General features: G+C 33.1%; 1 protein-coding gene and 1 long non-coding RNA gene across 2 annotated transcripts; one reads left to right on the forward strand and one right to left on the reverse strand.

The window, feature by feature from the left end:
- Window positions 1-1,455: 1,455 nt before the first annotated feature.
- On the forward strand, window positions 1,456-4,741 carry LOC107931369 (insulin-degrading enzyme-like 1, peroxisomal). Its single transcript, XM_041112575.1, has 7 exons — window positions 1,456-2,034; window positions 2,148-2,223; window positions 2,732-2,823; window positions 2,922-2,995; window positions 3,083-3,126; window positions 4,091-4,142; window positions 4,319-4,741. The coding sequence occupies exons 3-7, from the start codon at window positions 2,768-2,770 to the stop codon at window positions 4,513-4,515; spliced, it is 423 nt and encodes a 140-aa protein (XP_040968509.1). The 5' UTR covers window positions 1,456-2,034; window positions 2,148-2,223; window positions 2,732-2,767; the 3' UTR covers window positions 4,516-4,741.
- Window positions 4,742-11,610: 6,869 nt separating this feature from the next.
- LOC121229153 (uncharacterized) lies at window positions 11,611-12,863 on the reverse strand. Its single transcript, XR_005926777.1, has 2 exons — window positions 12,080-12,863; window positions 11,611-11,855 (listed from the first exon to the last, which is right to left on the reverse strand). It is a non-coding gene; the product is annotated as an uncharacterized lncRNA (long non-coding RNA).
- Between the last annotated feature and the right edge of the window lie 13,065 nt (window positions 12,864-25,928).

The following is a 25,928-nucleotide window of genomic DNA, read 5'->3' on the forward strand; positions in this document are numbered from 1 at the left end:
AACTAGGAAAAAAAACAATAATGAAAGCATCCTTTTTCCAAACAAATTGGTTAAATAGACACAAATTTTCCAATTTTCACAAAATTTCCAATTTTTATTGCTTAAACAGTCCCCTCATAGTCGTTCTCACAAGTGAAAACAAGTTTGAGTCAATACAGGAATTAAAATTCTCCATCTAGTTAAGAGCAATTTTCTAATTTTAAATATGAGTTAATCTCATTAGATATGTTTAAATTATAAACTCATTTTAATTTTGTCCCCAACCTTTAAAATGTTCTAATTACATTCTCAAATTATTAAGATTATATCAATTAAATCCTTTCAATATTAAAACTATTAAGCATCACATGAAATCTTATGTAATAAAATAAAAACTAAAAGAAGAGTAAAATTGAAAAAAGAGAGTGAATGTTAAGGTTTCTATAAAATTTTCAAAAACCTAAAAATTAAGATTTTTACAATATATTTTTCTTTAGAATTTTCATTTTAAATTATGCAACATAAGATCTGATGTATCATTTAATGATTAAATTAATTATTCTAATAACAAAAAGATATGATTGATATAATTTCGATAGTTTAGAAATATAAATAGAATGGTTTGAAGTTTAAAGAACATGTTAGAGTTGTGTGACTCGAATCTCGTTACTTGTTAAATAAATAAAACAGAGGAAATAAGCACCAAACTAGACTAGGACTCCGCCCCTGCGGTATAGACCATGCCGCACAAGTTGAATCTGTATAAAATGATACTTCCTCTATTAGACATTGATTATAATAGGGTTGTTTAACCCTTGAATAGATTTAGTCGAATTCCTCTTATATCGTGTGTTTTTTCAACATATTGAATTTTTCCTCTTCTACTCGTGGTTTTTCCCGATAAAGATTTTTGACGTAAAATCTGTGTATTCTTAATTTTCTTTCTTATTGCTTTGTGATTATTCTTATTACCATTATCGACGTTGAGTATAATATAACGATTTAAAATGAAAGGCATAGTTTAAAAATATAAGGTGAAATAAGATTTAATTATTAAATAAAAATCAATGTATTTATTTATTTTATGATTACAAATTTATGGAAATAATTGTAGTACGTATGTCGAAATTCTTCTCTCATTTAGAAATAGACTAAACTTAGAATAAGCTTAATTTGTGTTTTTGAAAGAGATTGATTTTCTTGCATGTTATGTTATTTTCAAGAAAAATCAAAAAACAATCGATTCAATTAAAATCCAGTATACTAAGTATAATTAAAAATTAAAAATTTGCTTTTATTGTATTATGTTGAAGTAACAATTAAATAATAACAGGTCTTTTTAAATCAAATAAAAAGTCAACATCCAACTTTATAGGTTTTCTGAACCAACGTTACGTTTTGGGAAAATAATTATGGAAATAAGACTATCAAGTTTATTAAAAAATATTTTACAGCATGTTTGGTTGGGGGAATAGGAATGCATTCCCCCCCAAATCGGTGGGCCCACCACCAAACCAACGTTTGGTTGGCTGTAATTGTAATACAGCCTTATTCCATTCAGCCTCTATTACGTGAGAAGCTGTAATAGTCATTCCTTGCCTTCAGCACTGAATAGCTATTACGTTCCGCTCTTTTTTCCCATTTTCCAAATTTTGCCATCCTTCATCTTCTCCTTCATCTGCGTTAAACTCTCTACACAATCTCTGCCCTCAAACTCTCTTGCCATATTTCAGATATTCTCCTTCATCTTCTCCCACAGATATGTAACTTTCTCTCCTTCTGTTATCATATTTCAGGTAATTTTTAATTCAGATTCAGATTTCTTGCTTGTCAAATAAAAATCCACCCGAATCACTTTCCACTTTCCATAACCAAACTCAAAATCATCCAAAAACAAAAAAATCCAAACATAGAAAAGTAGAGAACTGAGAAATGGGGGTCGGGAGAGAAGATGTGGAGATTTTAAAGCCCAGAATTGACAAAAGAGAGTATCAGAGGATCGTCATTAGAAATTCCCTTCAAGTTCTTCTTATCAGCGATCTCGATACCGACAAGGCAAATTAATTTTTCAATTCCTTCTTCAGTTTCATTTCATTAGCAATTCCATTACTACTATTGACCTTTCTTTTTTTCTTTCTTTCTAATTTCTTTGTTTTTTGATGTTACAGTGTGCTGCTTCTATGAATGTGAGTGTCGGTTCCTTTTGTGACCCTGACGGCCTCGAAGGCCTTGCCCATTTTCTTGGTATTGCTTATCTTTTTCATCCGTTTATTTTATCTTCCATTTGTATTTGTGAACTGCCTGGAAATTTTTTGTCCCTTTTTTACTTTAAATTTTAACAGTATGTGACTTTAGTAATTTTCTTCCTCATAGCGTTATTGATACAAACCTTTTAAACTATAAAAGCATCAATATTATTTTTGAAGCATAAATAAAAGGGGTGATTACAAATTCTTGGTATCTTTTTTTGCCAAAATATTTCAATAATACTATAATCACAGAAATACATATAATAGATAAAAAATCTTAATCTTAAACCAATTGAACATCAAATTTGAAAGGATTCCTGTAAAATGTATGTGATCTAATAACTGATTATTGTTAGCTAACTTTGAATAAAATTAACTTCAAAATTTTGGAAGAGATGACATAAAACAAGAGGCTTATAGTGAAGTAAAATTATTTGTATGACTTGTTTTCAGATAGTATTCCTTTGATTTTATTACGTAGTTTATTTTTTCCTGATTTACAGCATGGAGGCAGAACAAACGCCTTCACAGCTTCTGAGATGACCAACTATTTTTTTTATGTCAACACTGATTGCTTTGAAGAAGCTTTGGACCGGTAGATGTTGTTTGTGCAGTCTTTCTTTAGCTCTCATTTTCATCAATGTTCATTTAATGTATGTGAGATTGGGTGTTTTCCTGTCACTTGCTCTCTAGGTTCGCACAGTTCTTCATCAAACCATTGATGTCAGCTAATGCTACCATGAGGGAAATTAAAGCTGTCGATTCTGGTTAGCTTTTGGTTCTTGGTTTACTTTACACATGGATTTCCTATATTTTAATCTATAATTAATCAACACTATTCTCTCTCTTTCTAGAGAACCAGAAAAATTTACTGTCTGATGCATGGAGAATGAACCAGGTATTATTTTTCTTTTTTTGAATCACCCTTTGTCTTCTAGAAGATTGCAAGATCTCAGCTTTGACTATTTAAAAATGTTAATCAATTTTTTCTGGAAGAAATGGAACCTAGAATTGATCCCTATTCCTCAATTGCAACTTTAATATTGTTTGTGAGTCCTCTCCCGTCAATGCTTTTTATGGTGTTAATTCTTATCACTTTTTCTTTAATGATCAAAACCAAAGCCCAAAAACTATTGTCTTAGGAACATCTTGTAATGTTTTCCATAAATTACTGTTGAAAATTCCATATCTGTATGTACTTGTCAAGTTTAGATTCTCATTTAATACTAATTTGGTGTTTGGCTGGAATTCACAGAGAAACAAGTCACTTACTAACATGATTGATTCCTTAAAGTGGTGAACTGAGCTTATGTTTGGAAGTGTTCTTTCATCCTTTGATATTGATAGATGAGGATGATTGGATAATACCCTGTCATTAAGGGCTATTCATCAATTGTTTCCTCTTTTCTTGTTAAGGGTTTATGGTGTGCATGGTTATTGTGGTTTCATTGCTATTTTCAGAGAGAGAGACTTGTGATTATTAAGCATACTGGGTTGCAGTTCGTATTTTTAGCAATTGTTTGTGAGTTTGAATGCAATCTAATCATCTCAAGTGGTTGATTTATGCTATTAAAATTAATTAAGAATTGATGATTGTTGGAAAAATTAGCAAACTTTTAGAAACTTCCCAATCTTTGTCTTTCTTGAAAATAAATGAGAATGTGTTTCTTACTTTTAGTTGAGTAGAAGAAAATTTTGATGGATTATGGGTATTGGTGGTGATCAAATTGATTCAGAACTTTTATTTTGTACTAGTTTGCACTTACTACCTAATCCATCTTATTTGAGTTCATGTTAATATTCTTCAATGGTGAACCTTTTAGATGTATTCCTATCTGGTTTTAATTTTTCCTTCTATGCAGCTTCAGAAACATCTAAGCTTGGAAAGTCATCCATATCATAAATTCAGCATAGGTTAAAAACCTTTCCTAGTTGATCTTCCTTCCTTCTCTCCGCTATTCTTTAAGTTGAATTCTTGCCTAAGCAGGTTATAGGGCATACTTTCTGCTTTATAGTCAATCAATTAACCTAGTGATATTGGATATTGGATATATATTTCCTTTTGCAAATATGCATGTTATGATTTTCAGGGACAAAGTTCTTTGTAGTTTGTGAACCTGGGACACAGCACATGGAGGCTCTCTTGAAAGTTGTTTATGAGCTCTACACTGATTATGTTTTGAAGAACCCCTTTTATGAGATGGAGATGCCCATACGATTCGAACTCTTTGACATCAACCTGACACAGGCAGTACAGAAGGATCGTGTTGCGCTTTTGGGGCGATAAGCTGTCCTGGAACCGTTATCTTACCAAAATGTCAACATCTCTTATCTTCATCCGTACACTTTTGATGGAAGATTGCTATCAAGTTTGTATAATCCTGTGTATTGGGATATCATCAAGCTCCTTTGTTTAGCTCATAAGTGCTGAATTATTTATAACATATGATGATTTCTGGAGTTGCTTCTCCCAATTAACATTTATAAAATTAATGAAAAAATCCTTTGAATTATTTGTTTGTTATTGTTTTTCAATCTTTATCTAGGAAGAAGTTACAGCAGGGGAGATATTATGAATGAAACATTCATAGTGAATCATTTGCATTCATTCAAAAATTAAATTATATATATTATGATTTTAGTATTATATATTATGATTTTAGTAAATTCATATAAGAATATTTAATATTAAAAATTTTATTAAATTATATATTTTTATCTAATTATATTTAATAATAATTTTAAATTATATTTTGTAGTATTATATATTATGATTTTAGTAAATTCATATAAGAATATTTAATATTAAGAATTTTATTAAATTATATATTTTTATTAAATTATATTTAATAATAATTATTTTAAATTATATTTTATATTATTATATATTATGATTTTAGTAAATTCATATAAGAATATTTAATATTAAGAATTTTATTAAATTATATTTAATAATAATAACTTTAAATTATATTTTATAGTATTATATATTATGATTTAATAAATTCATATAAGAATATTTAATATTAAGAATTTTATTAAATTATATATTTTAATTAATATATATTTAATAATAATTATGTTAAAATATGATTAAATTATTTATTATTGATATTAATAATATTATTAAAATTTAATAACAATAACAATAATCATTTACCTAAACAAATTTCTGCTAAGGGTATTCTAGTCATTTTAGTTTTTTCCCTTATGCTATTACACCTCCATTCCATTCAACCAAACACAAGAATACTATTACGCCTCTATTCCATTACATTCAACCAAACAATTGAATTGCTATTACGTCTCTATTGCATTACGCCTCTATTCCATTACACCTCTATTCCATTACGCCTCTATTCCAATACAACGAACCAAACGTGTTAGTATTTTATTATTATTTGGTATTTTAAAATTTATATAAGGTGAGATTTGAATTTATACCATCAATATTTTTAATTTTTTTATTACTTCAATCAAAGTTTTTTTTCTATAAGTATTTTATATTTGAGATTTATTTCATCTAATTATTTGATATTTGTAAATACTTTATATATATAAATATATATCAAATATTTTACAAAAATTAGCGATAAACATGAAATGGTACATCAGAATGGAATAGTATCAATACGTATCAGTACTAGTTAAAAACAGTACGTCCACCAATATGGTATTGACTATCTTGAAAATAGTACGAATGTCAAATTATTTAGGGAAATAATGCGTTTTGTGCCACATAAGTTGCCCAGTCAGCCAAACCTGCTTGCCTTTTTTTTTTAATTGCTCACTATTGAATCCAAATAGTTGAAATTGATATACCGGATAAATTAGGCTTATATGTTATTTTTTTAATTTGCCTTTTAGGTTTTTTTTTTAAATTAGAGATATAAGTCATTATTTAAGAGTGTAAAAGTGCGCCCATTTGGACGCACTTTTCTCCAACAGTCATTTCCCCAATGATTTTTTCAACATTGGCAACAATAAATTTTTTTAAAGGCCAACGGTAATTTTTTTTCCCTATTAACACTAGGCCATTTTTCATTCTTTTCATTTTTTCAACTCTCTTTATTCTCTCTAAACTCTCAATTCTCTCAATTTTCTCAAATTTTGTTCTAAATTTTTTGATACACTTGTTTGAAAATAATATAGTTTTTTTAATTATTTCGTATATTATTCATTTCAATTAAATTTTCACGAATGACAAGCTCTCTGATTTGTTTCGATGACAAGCACATTTCTATCGCTCAAGCGTTAATGGTAAGACAAAATTTTAAATTTTTTTTATTTTTAATTAAGTTAAATTTAAAGTTTTTATTTTTTAAAATACTTTAAAATAATTTATTTTGTCAATATAAATAAATAGACGATCATGTTTTGAAGGGGTTCATACATAACTTGTCAAAAAGCACAGACATCGGAATTCGTGGCAAGACGCGGGATTCTTCCTGCATCTCGTATGCTCATGGATGCAAACTCGATCTACACTCATCAGCGCATTGGTGGAAAGATGGAGGCCTGTGGCTTACACTTTTCTTCTTCTATGCGGTAAGTGTATAATCACACTCAATGATGTAGCTTTACAACTCGGTTCACCAGAGGATGGGCTAATCATCACGAGGTCAACAGTCTTTCCCCGTAAAAGGACCTTTGCAAGGGATTTTTGGGGAAGGTGTCGAACAAGTTTCAAGGTGGTCAGATAGGTATGAAGTGGTTGGAAACTAGTTTCAAATATCTTCCTCCGAATGTGCTCGACGTCGTTAAAGAACAATACGTCTGAGTATTCATCCTGAGGTTAAACAAGGGCATTTTAATGCCTAGTAAATCATAAAATTTGGTACATATAAGGTGGCTATTACACATAGTTGACTTCAAAGAATGCAAAGGACTTAGTTAGAGATCAGCTGTCTTGGCCATGTTGTACTGGAAGTTGTGTCGGGTGATGAAATCGGATAAGATGTCAATCAGTGGTTGTCTACTCTTACTGCTGTCATAGGCATGGTGATGGCTTCCATTTTTATGTCCCCAAGTGAGCGACCATTATACGTTCCCATTGATGACAATGTAAAATCATTTGACAATAATATGTACTAATATAGTAGATGTTGTTTATTTATTATATGTTTGAATTAACATATCGCTTGAATAGGTGGAATTATGGGCCAAGTTACGTGGGACTATTGGAGTAGCTCGAAGATATCCGACTGTTGTTAGATCAACACTCCAAAGCCAAGGTAAGTTACTGATTTTTTTCAAACCTATAATAATTATGCAATGATTTGGAAGTTAAAATCTCATACATAATAGAATTTATAATTGTGCACTAGAGTTTGAATGGATGCCATACGTCGATCTGGATATTATAGAATATTTCCTGCTAGAATTTTTGGCCATTTAGAGTATGTGGGACACGAAGGTGCCATTGATAGTGTACGCGATGGTGAAGATGCATGAATCAGATTGAGTGATGTGATAGTTCGAGCGGAGGTAAAAAATTTCGCCGCCACCATGAGACATGGAAGCATTGCACAAGCTAGATATGTGGGAGGAGATCGACAAGAATTGACAAGATTACAAGAAGGAGTACATAGACATTTGGGATCGTAAGATAAAATTCTTACCCATTCGCGAACACTTTTTCTCATCAGACATGATGGCCTGTTTGGAGTACATGACTTGGTTCAAAGTCGCCGGTAAGCCTTATCTGCTATCGGTGTAGGTGAGGAGTAGGCAACTTCTTCAAAAGAGTATGCTTTTTTTATAACTGAGGTTATAAGCAAATGACGCATCCCCTTAAATATAGAACTGATGCATTCAGTTAGGTTCATTGTCGTGTGCCTGTACTGTAGACCCTCGTCATATGATTGCATCTACTATTCAAAGGGTATGTTGGCGAGGTAGTATGGAATTGATGCATTCCACTACATCTTCTTCCTCATCTGTGCTTTATTGTCATCTTCAACCAAAAGATTTGATGCACCATCGTCGGATCCAGTCGTAGGGAGTAAGTCATCAATTTTTCTCTACCCCATGTGTTTGGCAAAATCTACACTAGATTGCAAACTGATGTAGGTTGATGGCCCTTCGATATAAGTGCTTTCGCTTCAGGACATCGATCCAATAAAGTTGAAATCAAACGTACTGACTAAGTGTCGTGTCTGAGTGTCGAGGTTTAGGTTACGCTCATACCCCGACTGATAATGGCCATCAGAGTTTAAATTACTGTCAGAAACCAAAGAATGTCTGCCCATTAATGCTTCGAGAACATCATAATAGGAGCTTTGTAACAAACCAGTGAACTCACCGCACAATCGTGTAGTAGGACTTTCTATTTCAGCTTCGGTTCCAACATTAGCTGCAAAAGTGGTTGAATATGGACTAGCTCCATCAGCTCAATTTAAAATGAATTAGATATTTTGAAAAAAAGATTCAAATGGTAATCTAAATAAATGCAAACGACACTCACAACTCAACGCTTCAATGTTAGTTATGAATTTGATGCGTGCCTAAGTTCTAAATATTTCAATACTTTAATAGCAGAAAAGAACAAGGAGAGAAGGAATGTGTAATTCAAAATTTGTTTCTGAATACGCATTTTCATTGAATAATGAAACTCTTTTTAGTGCTCGAAAACACATTTCACAGATCAAATAATTTTATCAGATGTGTGCTTCAAAGGGTATTAAATGTCTCAAAACGTGATTCAAATTTTACTCGGGATTCCCCGGATCAGGTACTTTTTTGGTAGGCTTTAATGGAAATGTAAAGAAAACTTGTCTAGCTAGGCGAGCTTCCCCACTGACAAGATAGGAAAGCTTGCCTAGCTGGATGAGTTTTTTTAACATCTACACTAAAACCTGCAAAAAAGTACTTTAACCTCGAGAAGTTTTTAGACGATTTTAAGTACATTTTGAAGATGTTTAATGAAAACACTAGTCCTGCGACGTGTTTTCGACCACAAATATTTTTTTCTTTGCAATTTCACCCCTCCCCCACGCCTATAAAAGGGGTTCCCCCTCCATGCTCCATCATCCTTATAAAACATCATCTCTCTCAGCCTTCATCCCTCCACTTTACAATATTTCTCTCTCTCGATTTTCTTCCCCGCTTCAGTGTTAAAATTTTTTGTCATTAATAAAATTTTTGGTTTAAGGTATTCTTGAGTTATCGGTGACGCGATATTGTTCTAAGAAGCTCACATTTCATATATCTTACCGAGATGAGACCATTACCTCTGAAACATATCCTGCGGAAATCTGGTTTCAAGATATTTTGCTTTATATGGTCACTAGTGGAAATTTACGTAGAGGTCTCAATCGACAACCGTTATGTTGTCATGGATCAGAGTATAATGGGGGAGCCAGCTGGCGGTCGTTATGCGAGCACGAGCTTAAACTTTTTGGATACCCAAAGAAAAGAACTATTCAGTTTATTTGATATTGACCTCACTTAAATTTAAAGATGACTAGTTGGAAATAGACATCTTTGGTTTACATTGCATGTAATTTCTATGCTACACATTCATGATTGATCTATGTCATTTGACTATATTTGTATATGTGACCATTGACGAGTTTAGTCATGATTAATGCTTTAATCCTATATGGATAGTCGATGGATGATATTGTTATAGAATACCTGTTATATATGATATCAAATTTTGAGCTCATATGGTTGTACAATTAGGAAACATATGTTGCCCAAGTGGGAGATTGTTGGATTAAGATTCTCAATTATGGGCACATATATATAATGTATAATACTATTATAAAGTGTGATACAAAATTAAGTGACCAATTATGTTATAAGTGTCATATGTCTTAAAGTGTCATGGAAATAATGTGTAGATACCATAAGTAGTATTTATAATTTGATGATGGGCCAAATTATAAATACCCAAAATTGATTTAATGATCAATTATTTTAAAAAGAGGTAGTGGTCCCCAAGAAATATATATATACCGTATTTCTTTTCCATCCCATCAGATAGTTATACAAAGAGAAATTATTTTCCTAAAAGATTAAAACTTTCTGGGGAATTTCCAACAATAGTTTCATGTACACTTCCTCATATAGTTTTGTTTTTAATGATTTGATATGACAGATCCTAATTTATAGTTTTAAGTTTACATTAGATTTTTACGGTTCTAACACGCAGTAAAAAAATAATTACAAAATTTCACAACTTTTGATATAATTTATAAAAAAAACAAAAAAAAATGCTTTATTCTCCTTTCTCCTTCCTCCCGCACTTGTGTGTTTAATAGGTTTTGCATTAATATTAAAAATATATATATTACCATTAATAGAGAAAGCAAACAGCTAGAAGGGATGACACCATTTCTTTTATCTTCTTTTACTGTGATAACTAGTTGCATGGATTAGGGGTGAGCATTCGATCAAATCGAATAAAAATTTTTGAGTTAATTAAGTTAACGGGTCCTATTTTATCATCTTAACTCGATTTAAATTTTTTCGAATCAAGTTGAGTGAAACGAAATTCGAGTCAAGTCGAATCAAATGAAATTGTTCAGTTAACTTAAGAATTAAATATGTAAAATTAAAATATTATTACAGTATAACTAAATACATGTTAGAGCGCATAAATTTGAAACCATATATATATTTGAAAACCTTTTTAAAGTAAAAAAGAAAAAAAGAAAAAAAAAGAAACCTTATTATGATAAACTTGAATAATTATTATTTTAGAAAGTTTTAAAATTTTTATTTTCTTTATATTTATAATTTTTTAAAAAATTTATAAATTTTTTAAAAATATAAAATTTGAAATTTTTATAAATATTTTAATTTTTTTTTAATTTTTGTTAAGGGAGAGACCAATTTGTTCATTTTCAAGATTAACAAAGACCAAAAGGGTATTTACACCAATCTATTATTCAAATTATTCGAGTTATTAGAATTGTAAAGTTCAACACGACTCGAACTTGAAATTCGAATTACTTATTCGAGCTGACTCGAAAAATTTAAATAACTCGATTTAATTAACCAGAAATTTAATTTTTTCGAATCAAATTATTTCTACTCACCACAACCTCACACTTATCGCTAAAATATAATATTTTATTCCAAAGGTGAGACGTGTTAGGATCCCATTTAAAAAGATTACATTGTAGTGTTTACCAAATTTATGGCTTAAAAAGATTCGCTTTAATAAAGAAACTGAAATCATTTTTATTCCCTATAAAAAATTTTCATTATAATTTGATTATTTTTTACTTAATAAATTGTTAATTGAATAAATCCAATCTGATTTTTATGAACCCAAAAATTGCACTAGTTGTGATATTAATAAATTATGATTTTATGTTATTTGCGAACAACATATTACCCAATCCAAGAATTTAATATATGATTTGTCCCATACTGTAAAACCCAATTTTTGCCCGCACTCAATAAAACTGTCCAGTTTTGTTACAAAAATACAAGCCCAATTACCAAACAAAATTCAAAGCCCAAAATCAACCCAATCCAATTACAAACCCTAGCCCAACAAAGAAAAAAACAAAACAACAAAAAAACCTAGCCCCTTTGTCCAGTGCTGCACGCCAGCTGCTTACGCTGTACTACCACCGCGTGCCAGCATACCACTCCAGCTCTCTTCCGTACCTGCGAAAAAACAGACAAACAACAGCAGAGAATAGCAGCACATAAGAACAAAAGAACAAAAAAAAAAGAAAATTGTTGTAGTTAATATTCGGCTATAAAGCCATGAACAACCTCTTTGTATTTTTACGCGCACAATAGCAATCAAAAATCAGAGTGCAAAGTTAAAAAAAAGAGGTGCTTCTTTTAGTTTTTTGAAATAAGTAGAGAAACATTAGAAACCTTACCGATCGATTTTGCTTTCCCCTCCGTCAAACGCTGCCAATATTCGAAAACCTAATAACCCATAGGGGTTCTAATGAGGTTTCAAATGGCGTGGAGGTTGCTGTGTTTTCATTTGCTTTTTTTCCCTTCTATTTCTAAACCAAATCGATTTTAAAATTTTTTAGCGTCTTTAAAAAAGAAATGGGGACAAGAGGGATCAAAGGGGGGTTGAAAAGGGTTGATTTTGGATACCCCGGCCGCCATCTACTGCGGAGCTATAGCGGAACCACAGCTGAGGCTCGCCGTGCCCCTTAGCTAGATTCTAGGTTTCCCCCAGAGAGAAACCAAAACCCCTTTCCCCTTTTTTTTTTAAAAAAACATGGAAAGAATGAAGTCTAAAAAAAAAATTTGACTTTTATTAGCCATAGCAAACGACGTTGTGTAGGGCCTGTTTCAGTGGCCTCAAAATGGCGTTGTTTTGAGCCTATGACCCGAAATTCGACCCTAACCCGCTTAGCATCCGCGTGTTTTTGGACCAAGGGTCTATTTGTGCCCTCAGTCCTTCCACTTTTGAGGCTATTTTCGATTGGGTCCCCATTTAACTTTCTTTTATCTTTCGATTTTACCCCTGAATTCTTTTTCAGTTTTATTTGGGTCCCATAAAGAACGACGTCATTTTTAGAGCAGAGTATATTTCTCCATTCGGTCCTCAATATTATCTACGCGTTATGATTTGGGCCTAACACTATTTTTATTATGATTTCTCCCCTTAAATTTTGTTTAATTTGCAATTTAGCCTACTTTTTATCCCTTACTTTTATTTTTAATTTTACACTTATATTTTAATTCAGTATTTCATTTATTTATTCATTTTCAAACATTTTTATTTATTTATCGAATTGCATTAGTTTTGATTCATTTATTCATTTATTTTTCCTATTGACTTGTTTGTTTTCATCCATGCCTTTATTTTTATTTTTTTATTACTTTACTTTTAATATTCTAATCATTCATCATTACTATTATAATTATTATTTTATCTAATATTATCCATTTACATGCGTTCTATTATAAATTTGCAGCTTTAAATTTTATTTACATTCTATTTTAACTCTTTATGTTCAAAATTTTTATAAACCATTTTCCTTACATTCGTTTACGTACTTATTTATTTGTTTACTTGTCTCATTTATGTTTTTTAGTATTTTCCCTTTTGGTATGTCGTTTCGTTTTTACTATCATTGTTATCATCGTTATTATTTATTTGTTTATTTCATTTTATCTTGATTGTTAATATTGATGTTAAATTGCATTATATGATTGTTGTTATTATGAATAATAAACCATTCATTAGTATATTGATATCTTTGTCATCCATAAGTATAATGTCTTATCCGAATGCTATTTTTTTTATTTTTAAATGTCGCATTAAATTTTACCTAAATTTATAAAAAGATGGATTCTTTAATAAAGGCAATATTTCGTATTTAGAAATTCGAGAGATCGTGCTCTAACGTACTGGGTTTTGATTTTTTTTTTTCGTTTGACCCAAATGACCGAATATTCTTTTAAAATTAAAATGCATGAGTTTTAAAAATCAAAAGACAAGCTTATTCTCGAGGGTTTAAAATGTCGTGTCTTAACGTACTGGATGTGGCATCTTATTACTTCAGGACAAGAAGGTCTTTAACATCTGTTTCGATTTATTCAAGTAAATTCTTTGTAAAAATCAACATTAAAAAAGAAAGTATCATATTTTTAAATTCTTTTCAAGTTTTCAACTTTCGACGTTTAGATATTAATTAATTAATTAGGTACCAATTTTGGACGTTATGAGGGTGTTAATCCTTCCTCGCACGTAACCGACTCTTGAACCCGTTTTCTCGAATTTCGTAGACCAAAATTGTTGTTTTAGTAAATCAAAACATTTTATTAAAACGATCAATCGTAAGGTGACCCGATCACACCTCATAAAGATTGGTGGCGACTCCCACACATATATACATTTTCAAAATAAATGCCGACCCCGTTTAAAAAAAAAAGGGTTTCGACAGCTTGACGACTCCACTGGGGATTTGCGTAACACCCCGTACCCGAGACCGTTGCCGGAGTCGGACACGAGGGGTTCACAGACTAAGTTCGCTTACTATTGCAGTCCATTTTAAAATTTTTCCAGGCAGTCGGCTAACTGCGTCACTGTCACCTTAAAAATCATATCTTGAGTTTCACAACTCGAAAATCAGTTTCGTGATTTTTCCCTGAAACTAGACTCATATGCCCATCTACATATTTTTTTCTAGAATTTTTGGTCAGGCCAATTAATACAGTTTATTAGTCAAAGTCTCCCATGTTACAGGGATCGACTACACTGACCTTTGCGCATTACGACTTGGATATCTCCCTGCACAGAGCTTCAATACTGATGCCGTTTGTTTCTATAGAAACTAGACTCAGAGAGGAATCTATACATATATGGCATGACTCCTAATTATCTCTGGTTAATTTGTAATGAATTTCCAAATTCGGAACAGGGAGTCCAGAACCCGTTCTGGCCCTGTCACACGAGAACCTGAATATCTCTTAACATACTGTCCATATGATCGTTTCGTTACTTTCCTATGAAAATAGATTCATTAAGGTTCGTTTACATAATTTATTCATTATTTAATTCCAATCCTACTATTTTTAGTTATTTTCCAAATCTACATCACTGCTGCTGCCAGCATCTGCCTTTAAGGTAGACTTTACCTACTTCATAGTTTCCATGATTCAACTAGCCCTTTTAGCATAAATAGCACAAATTATGATAGTGATTAACCATTCCATACCAAATGATTATAACATTATGCTCAAACATATATAAGCCATTTTCGCATGGCTATATACATTAACCAAAATATTCCTCCGCCACTAGTCTATTTTATACATGCCATAAGATAATCCAAAACATAGCAGTACCAAACAGTGGATAGTGATAGTGTGACTAGTTGCTGACGATCCCCGAGCCTGTAGCTTCGCAATGAGATCTATAAAATAGAGGAAACAGAGTAAACGGAGTAAGCATTACAATGCTTAGTAAGTTTTAAGCAGTGTCAACAGATAACAATCAAATTATAACATAGTTGTTCGTATTTTTATTTCACTCTTCCTTCGGGCATACCATCCCTTTACCGAATACGCACATCTCATAGATTGCTCTCGTATGCATCACATAACTACCTTATGATTTAGTGCAAATCAATCTCACATATAAACTTGGAGTACATACCTGTTTAACCTTTCGCATTGAATATATTTATAAGCAATTCTTATTACGAAGTCTTACCCGGACATAATCTCCACACGAAGTTATCGGGTCTTACCCGGACAAAATCCCCACACGTAGTCATCGGGTCTTTAGAGCTCGGATATAGTACGAGCACGAAGCTTACGGACATTAATCAGTGATAATATTCTCGCATAAAGCTTGCGGGGTTTTAACCCGGATATAGTACTGACACAAATGCCCTTCGGGACTTATCACATTTATACACTTTCACATCCATCACGTTGGCCACTCGGCCCTGTCACATATATATACTTTCACATTCATCACATCGGCCATTAGGCCTTATCACATATATACACTTTCACATTCATCACATCGGCCATTAGGCCCTATCACATATATATACACTTTCACATTCATCACATCGGCCATTAGGCCTTATCTCATATATACACTTTCACATTCATCACATCGGCCATTAGGCCTTATCACGTATATACACTTTCACATTCATCACATCGGCCATTAGGCCTTATCACATATATATACACTTTCACATTCATCACATCGGCCATTAGGCCTTATCACATATATATACTTTCACGTTCATCACATCGGCCATTAGGCCTTATCATGTATATACACTTTCACATTCATCACATCGGCCATTAGGCCTTATCACATATATATACACTTTCACATTCATCACATCGGCCATTAGGCCTTATCACATATATATACACTTTCACATTCATCACATCGGCCATTAGGCCTTATCACATATATACACTTTCACGTTCATCACATCGGCCATTAGGCCTTACTATCATTTCATATTCGAATACTCATAAACTTACAATACCACGATTTAGAATTCAAGTATGGGTTTAATCAATAGCTTATGAGCAACTAAAACAAGTTTATCAAGGTTCACAACATAATCTCAAATTCAGCACAAGCTGTTTTTCCTGAGCAATAGTCACTAAATTATTTATAACTGGAGCTACAAAACTCCAAATCACTTTCCGTTAATTTTTCCTGAATATAGACTCGTATATCTTCCATCCATAAAATTTCCAGAACTTTAGGTTTGGCCAATCAATACCATATTTTTCTTAAAGTTTCCCCTGTTTCACTGTTTGACTAATCTGACCACTCTTCACTACGAATCAAATTTCTCATTTTACAGAATTCAAAATGTGTTGTATTTGATTTCATTTGAAACTAGACTCATTAAGGAGTCTAAGCATATAAATTTTATCTTATAACCATTTTTGTACAATTTATAATGATTTTCTAAAAACAGAACAGAGGATTACAGTGTCATTCTGCGCTGTCTCACACAACTTTAAGTATCTCATTATCGGAAATTCCTTTGCTTACACGGTTTCTTTTATAAGAAACTAGACTCATTAAGATTTAATTTCATGTCTCAATCAGCCTCTAATTCAAGTCCATGAATTTATGGTGATTTTCTAAAGTCACGTTACTGCTGCTGTCCGAAGCAGACTATTTCAAATTACCCTTAAATTCCCAAGCTCAAACACTTAAGAACTTACCATTTGAGCTTAGAACATATCATGGCCACATCTTATCTTATTAAATCAACTCATCATGTCCTATTATAATTGAATTTACTCAACGTTTAAACACTTAAAACTTACCTCGGATGTTGTTGAACGATTTCGGCGGCTATTCGATCACTTTTTCCTTTCCTTTATCCAACTTTGGTCCTCTAAGCTCTTGAGCTTAATTGAGTAAATTAAGTATATCAACTTCATATACTTCACTTAATCAAAGCAAGAAATACAATTATCCTCACTATCTCACACATATACGTTCAGGCAATCATTACTATGTTACAAGTCAAGCCTAACTTAGGCTAGATCGAACATATATAATCTTTTAACTCAATTTACGAATCAAGACATATTAGTTATCAAAGGTTGACCATGATACACATAGTGAGCTCCATTTTTTTAACTCACATTCGGCACATAAAAACATACACAAAATTTTCCACACAAGCTAGTATTTTAGCAATTAATATGACACAAGTTAAACCAAAAGTTTACAATAACATTACAAGGTACATACATAGGGTCCATATACATGTTTATTTTAAAACACCACCCTTTAAACCCTCTAGCTCTACTTACAAAAGACTCTCATAACTAAAATCCATAAGTAAGTCATCCAATTCCACCATTTCAATAAGTATTTTATACCAAATCTAATAACTAAATGTTATTAATGAGATTCATACCAAGACCGAATATTCATTAACAACCAAAGCATATATTCAACAATTTAACAATGTGTTTAACCTCCATGGCCGAATAGATCCTTTCTATTCCATTTAACTACCATAAGTTTAAAATATTTAAATCAAGTTCATGAGTTTCTAATTTCATTACTTCAACCATTCAAAGCCTATCTAATTTCTCAAATAGATTTCTAATACAAGAATTAAGCCAACCTACTAATCTTGACACCCACATTCGGCAAGTGACCACACACACACTCTCATAACCGAATTTCCATACTACTAAAACCTCTATACACATATTCCCCTTATTCATCTTCAATTTAAGCTCCCAACTCATAAAACATAAGGAATAGAAATCATCTTCTAAGTTTCCTACCTTAACCGCATGCCCAAATCACCACAAGGATCAAAATTCACACATGGGCTCAATCAAAGACCTATCCATCAACTAAAATTTCATAAAATCTCGAAGAATTTACCTAAAACTTACCTTAATTAAGCAAGTAGAAGACCGAATGCCTAGCTTCTTCCCTCCTCCTCTCAATCCGGCCAAGAAGAACCAAAGAACACAACTTGTTTCCTTTCCTCCTTAGAACATTCGGCCAAAGATGTTCAAGGATGAACACTTTTTTTTCTTTGTTTCCTTTCTTCCATTCACGGCAAAGGGGGGGCATGGATGAGACCATTTTTTTTTCATCACTCCACCTTTTTGCATTACTTTAATCCTAACCCCTTTTTTTTATTCTTTCTAACATAACTCACTAACACAACATGTTTGCAACATGTTTCCACCCATAGCATGGCCGGCCACTATGCTTTAATTTTGGGTAATTTGACATGCAAACCCATCATTTCACAACATGCATTATTAGGCCACTTTACATTTGCCTAGCACATTTCCAAATTTTCTCACATAAGTCCTATTTGATAAAATTCACTTACTATTAACAAAATTCAAAAATGAAATTTTCACACATGCATATGTACATATAATGAGCATCAACTATGACGGTTAATTATCTTTATAACTCGGTTTAGTGGTCCCGAAACCACTTTCCGACTAGGGTCACTTTAGGGGTGTTACAACTCTTCCCCCCTTTAGGGATTTTCGTCCTCGAAAATTTCTACCGATGCATAGTTTAGGATAACGTCCTCTTATTGAATTATATCCATATAAACATTAGCTCATCGATAGCAATTGTAATTCATTACTGATTTCGCATCGATCCATAAAATCATTTTCTTATCTTAAAACAAATACATAAACATTTCTACAAGTATGCACATATTAACATGTATAATTCACATCATCAACCCACATATTTGTAACCCACATTTTCATTCATGAATAAGCTGTAACCTAACCGAAAGTACACATATACTCAAACATCCCAATAAATATCCTTTATAACTTTATCACATCTCAATATTCAACTAAACTCATTTCCAAAAGAAAAGTCAACTTCCACATACCTGAACATTTAGTTCATTTAGCAATAGCACATATAGCTCTTACAATGCCATATCCTAGATATGGTCTTACATATTCTCACATATCGAGCCGATGCCATGTCCCAGACATGGTCTTACACACTATCTCAAATCAATGTCTTCATCCCAAACGAGGTCTTACATGAATTCCACTTCACACACTTAGTGCCCACTGACCGATCTCGCACTCATAGTGCTCGGTTAAAGGAATTCGCACACACACAGTGCCTCTAATTATTCACATACATAGTGCTCTTATTCATTCGTTAATACACATTGATATGACTTAACCAAGTCTATAAACATCATGTATGTACACTTTTAAACATATCATCTCATTTAAATTTGAATTCGTATAGTAATGAATACTTAAACTTTGCTCAAATTACCGGCACGAAGCCTACTAGGCACGAAGGCCCGAATACACGTCACCAGCATGATTGCTCTTCGGGACCTAGCCCGGATATAACACCAGCACAAATGCTCTTCGGAACTTAGCCCGGATACATCACTAGCATGAATGCTCTTCGGGACTTAGCCCGGATACATCACTAGCATGAATGCTCTTCGGAACTTAGCCCGGATTTAGTAACTCGCACCAATGCCTTCGGGCTTAGCCCGGAATTAGTATCTCGCACAAATGCCTTCAGTTCTTAGTCCGGATATGGTCACTTAGCACAAAGCCTTCGGGACTTAGCCCGGACATCATTCGAATAACCATGCACATTTAACAATAAATCATGACACATTCGTATTTCATTTTCATTAGCAAAACTCAAACACAAGACACTTATCATTCTTGCAATTTCAGCTCAATAGCCACACACAAAGAGCATGATTTTGATTTGCTTAAAACATGATCTAATCAAATCATAATTTAAGCTCTATTACTCAAGGACTTACCCCTTTCCGCTGTCCGAAATTGACTCGGTAAGGTCGCACCCTTAATATAAATAATTGATAGAAAATATATATATAGTGGGTTCGCACACATAGTGCTTAATAATCAACCACGCACACTTAGTGCCATGTACTTTAAACTCGCACACTTAGTGCCATGCATTTCAAGCCCGCACACTTAGTGCCAATCTCACAACCGTGAACACTTATTGTCCGCACACTTAGTGCCAATCTCACAACCGTGAACACTTATTGCCCGCACACTTAGTGCTGAAAACCAACCACTCTATACGCTTCACTGCCTTTTTACATTCGACAATTTCGTCTCTACATACATATACACATATAGCAATACACATTAGTATATCATTTACATTACTTGAATACAAACACAACATGCTTATCGACCATTCAACTTCCAGTTCCATAGCCACATACAAAAATCACATTTATAGTCATAACACTCTCTCAAAATTGCATCACTTATACCCTTATAATTCAATCCAAATCGAACTTCAAATACGAGTACATGATACGTACCTGATCAACTTAATAATTTAGGCATTTCTAAGTGAAGTTATATCGCAAATTCTCATAGTCAGAAGCTTGCTACAGCTCGATCGGGATCAAGATTCATTGCAATACAGCAAACACATTTTAATAGCCAAAAATCATCACACTATCATTTTATCACTTTATGGCATGTATAAATAGACTCACGCGTGCTACGTTAGTCCTAGAATCGACTAAACCGTAGCTCTGATACCAATAAAATTGTAACACCCCGTACCCGAGACCGTTGCCGGAGTCGGACACGAGGGGTTCACAGACTAAGTTCACTTACTATTGCAGTCCATTTTAAAATTTTTCCAGGCAGTCGGCTAACTGCGTCACTGTCACCTTAAAAATCATATCTTGAATTTCACAACTCGAAAATCAGTTTCGTGATTTTTCCCTGAAACTAGACTCATATGCCCATCTACATATTGTTTTCTAGAATTTTTGGTCAGGCCAATTAATACAGTTTATTAGTCAAAGTCTCCCATGTTACAGGGATCGACTACACTGACCTTTGCGCATTACGACTTGGATATCTCCCTGCACAGAGCTTCAATACTGATGCCGTTTGTTTCTATAGAAACTAGACTCAGAGAGGAATCTATACATATATGGCATGACTCCTAATTATCTCTGGTTAATTTGTAATGAATTTCCAAATTCGGAACAGGGAGTCCAGAACCCGTTCTGGCCCTGTCACACGAGAACCTGAATATCTCTTAACATACTGTCCATATGATCGTTTCGTTACTTTCCTATGAAAATAGATTCATTAAGGTTCGTTTACATAATTTATTCATTATTTAATTCCAATCCTACTATTTTTAGTTATTTTCCAAATCTACATCGCTGCTGCTACCAGCATCTGCCTTTAAGGTAGACTTTACCTACTTCATAGTTTCCATGATTCAACTAGCCCTTTTAGCATAAATAGCACAAATTATGATAGTGATTAACCTTTCCATACCAAATGATTATAACATTATGCTCAAACATATATAAGCCATTTTCGCATGGCTATATACATTAACCAAAATATTCCTCTGCCACTAGTCTATTTTATACATGCCATAAGATAATCCAAAACATAACAGTACCAAACAGTGGATAGTGATAGTGTGACTAGCTGCTGACGATCCCCGAGCCTGTAGCTTCGCAATGAGATCTATAAAACAGAGGAAACAGAGTAAACGGAGTAAGCATTACAATGCTTAGTAAGTTTTAAGCAGTGTCAACAGATAACAATCAAATTATAACATAGTTGTTCGTATTTTTATTTCACTCTTCCTTCGGGCATACCATCCCTTTACCGAATACGCACATCTCATAGATTGCTCTCGTATGCATCACATAACTACCTTATGATTTAGTGCAAATCAAGCTCACATATAAACTTGGAGTACATACCTGTTTAACCTTTCGCATTGAATATATTTATAAGCAATTCTTATTACGAAGTCTTACCCGGACATAATCTCCACACGAAGTTATCGGGTCTTACCCGGACAAAATCCCCACACGCAGTCATCGGGTCTTTAGAGCTCGGATATAGTACGAGCACGAAGCTTACGGACATTAATCAGTGATAATATTCTCGCATAAAGCCTGGGGGGTTTTAACCCGGATATAGTACTGACACAAATGCCCTTCGGGACTTATCAAATTTATACACTTTCACATCCATCACGTTGGCCACTCGGCCCTGTCACATATATATACTTTCACATTCATCACATCGGCCATTAGGCCTTATCACATATATACACTTTCACATTCATCACATCGGCCATTAGGCCCTATCACATATATATACACTTTCACATTCATCACATCGGCCATTAGGCCCTATCACATATATATACACTTTCACATTCATCACATCGGCCATTAGGCCTTATCACGTATATACACTTTCACATTCATCACATCGGCCATTAGGCCTTATCACATATATATACACTTTCACATTCATCACATCGGCCATTAGGCCTTATAACATATATATACTTTCACGTTCATCACATCGGCCATTAGGCCTTATCACGTATATACACTTTCACATTCATCACATCGGCCATTAGGCCTTATCACATATATATACACTTTCACATTCATCACATCGGCCATTAGGCCTTATCACATATATATACACTTTCACATTCATCACATCGGCCATTAGGCCTTATCACATATATACACTTTCACGTTCATCACATCGGCCATTAGGCCCTACTATCATTTCATATTCGAATACTCATAAACTTACAATACCACGATTTAGAATTCAAGTATGGGTTTAATCAATAGCTTATGAGCAACTAAAACAAGTTTATCAAGGTTCACAACATAATCTCAAATTCAGCACAAGCTGTTTTTCCTGAGCAATAGTCACTAAATTATTTATAACTGGAGCTACAAAACTCCAAATCACTTTCCGTTAATTTTTCCTGAATATAGACTCATATATCTTCCATCCATAAAATTTACAGAATTTTAGGTTTGGCCAATCAATACCATATTTTTCTTAAAGTTTCCCCTGTTTCACTGTTTGACTAATCTGACCACTCTTCACTACGAATCAAATTTCTCATTTTACAGAATTCAAAATGTGTTGTATTTGATTTCATTTGAAACTAGACTCATTAAGGAGTCTAAACATATAAATTTTATCTTATAACCATTTTTGTACAATTTATAATGATTTTCTAAAAACAGAACGGAGGATTACAGTGTCATTCTGCGCTGTCTCACACAACTTTAAGTATCTCATTATCGGAAATTCCTTTGCTTACACGGTTTCTTTTATAAGAAACTAGACTCACTACGCTTTAATTTCATGTCTCAATCAGCCTCTAATTCAAGTCCATGAATTTATGGTGATTTTCTAAAGTCATGTTACTGCTGCTGTCCGAAGCAGACTATTTCAAATTACCCTTAAATTCCCAAGCTCAAACACTTAAGAACTTACCATTTGAGCTTAGAACATATCATGGCCACATCTTATCTTATTAAATCAACTCATCATGTCCTATTATAATTGAATTTACTCAGCGTTTAAACACTTAAAACTTACCTCGGATGTTGTTGAACGATTTCGGCGGCTATTCGATCACTTTTTCCTTTCCTTTATCCAACTTTGGTCCTCTAAGCTCTTGAGCTTAATTGAGTAAATTAAGTATATCAACTTCATATACTTCACTTAATAAAAGCAAGAAATACAATTATCCTCACTATCTCACACATATACGTTCAGTCAATCATTACTATGTTACAAGTCAAGCCTAACTTAGGCTAGATCGAACATATATAATCTTTTAACTCAATTTACGAATCAAGACATATTAGTTATCAAAGGTTGACCATGATACACATAGTGAGCTCCATTTTTTTAACTCACATTCGGCACATAAAAACATACACAAAATTTTCCACACAAGCTAGTATTTTAGCAATTAATATGACACAAGTTAAACCAAAAGTTTACAATAACATTACAAGGTACATACATAGGGTCCATATACATGTTTATTTTAAAACACCACCCTTTAAACCCTCTAGCTCTACTTACAAAAGACTCTCATAACTAAAATCCATAAGTAAGTCATCCAATTCCACCATTTCAATAAGTATTTTATACCAAATCTAATAACTAAATGTTATTAATGAGATTCATACCAAGACCGAATATTCATTAACAACCAAAGCATATATTCAACAATTTAACAATGTGTTTAACCTCCATGGCCGAATAGATCCTTTCTATTCCATTTAACTACCATAAATTTAAAATATTTAAATCAAGTTCATGAGTTTCTAATTTCATTATTTCAACCATTCAAAGCCTATCTAATTTCTCAAATAGATTTCTAATACAAGAATTAAGCCAACCTACTAATCTTGACACCCACATTCGGCAAGTGACCACACACACACTCTCATAACCGAATTTCCATACTACTAAAACCTCTATACACATATTCCCCTTATTCATCTTCAATTTAAGCTCCCAACTCATAAAACATAAGGAATAGAAATCATCTTCTAAGTTTCCTACCTTAACCGCATGCCCAAATCACCACAAGGATCAAAATTCACACATGGGCTCAATCAAAGACCTATCCATCAACTAAAATTTCATAAAATCTCGAAGAATTTACCTAAAACTTACCTTAATTAAGCAAGTAGAAGACCGAATGCCTAGCTTCTTCCCTCCTCCTCTCAATCCGGCCAAGAAGAACCAAAGAACACAACTTGTTTCCTTTCCTCCTTAGAACATTCGGCCAAAGATGTTCAAGGATGAACACTTTTTTTTCTTTGTTTCCTTTCTTCCATTCACGGCAAAGGGGGGCATGGATGAGACCATTTTTTTTTCATCACTCCACCTTTTTGCATTACTTTAATCCTAACCCCTTTTTTTTATTCTTTCTAACATAACTCACTAACACAACATGTTTGCAACATGTTTCCACCCATAGCATGGTCGGCCACTATGCTTTAATTTTGGGTAATTTGACATGCAAACCCATCATTTCACAACATGCATTATTAGGCCACTTTACATTTGCCTAGCACATTTCCAAATTTTCTCACATAAGTCCTATTTGATAAAATTCACTTACTATTAACAAAATTCAAACATGAAATTTTCACACATGCATATGTACATATAATGAGTATCAACTATGACGGTTAATTATCTTTATAACTCGGTTTAGTGGTCCCGAAACCACTTTCCGACTAGGGTCACTTTAGGGGTGTTACAATTTGAGAGTCAAGCTGTAAATTGATTAATTTATGTCTTTTCGTTGAAAATGGAAAATTTGATTTAAAATACGATTCTTTCATCGCATTTCATCTATCATCTTTGTGATATTAGTTGAAATATCTGCTTTATTGGTTCGAGTTATTAGATGTTTTTGCATATTACATTGCATGACTGCTCGGTCTTACCCTTTAAGTGGGAGTGAGAAACTAGTCCTTCGTGAGGTTTTCACCTCTATGTAGGATAGTGGATCGCTTTTAGGATACATTCGTACCTATGTCTTCGTGAGATTTTCATCTCCATATAGCCATAGGTAAATGTATTCCATTGAACCGAACTTGGTCTATATGAGCCTATAATGGGTGAAGATCGAGGAATCTGCTAGTTCAAGTACCTTGTCTTTAGAACCGAACCATATGTAGTGACCCATAGGAGCCCACCCTAGGTAGAGCAACACCAAACCATTAGCGGTTGTCTGAATAGGTGCTATGCTTATTATTTCTTGCTTGCTTTAATATGAATTGTACTGACTTATGTTGTTTTACTTGTGACTGCACGACACTTTATCATAAAAAAGGTGTCAGTTCAAGTTCGATTACTAAATAGAGAGCTTGTCATGGAGAA

This window comes from Gossypium hirsutum, chromosome A05 (assembly GCF_007990345.1).
Source record: "Gossypium hirsutum isolate 1008001.06 chromosome A05, Gossypium_hirsutum_v2.1, whole genome shotgun sequence".
In the NCBI taxonomy this organism is placed as follows: Eukaryota; Viridiplantae; Streptophyta; class Magnoliopsida; order Malvales; family Malvaceae; genus Gossypium; species Gossypium hirsutum.

What these genes read in the sequence shown, in the direction of transcription:
- LOC107931369 (XM_041112575.1), top strand. Translation starts at nt 2,768, where the DNA reads ATGACCAACTATTTTTTTTATGTCAACACTGATTGCTTTGAAGAAGCT. An exon ending in AATTAAAGCTGTCGATTCTG is followed by an intron (nt 2,996 to 3,082) that starts GTTAGCTTTTGG and finishes CTCTCTTTCTAG; the next exon opens with AGAACCAGAAAAATTTACTG. An exon ending in ATGCATGGAGAATGAACCAG is followed by an intron (nt 3,127 to 4,090) that starts GTATTATTTTTC and finishes CCTTCTATGCAG; the next exon opens with CTTCAGAAACATCTAAGCTT.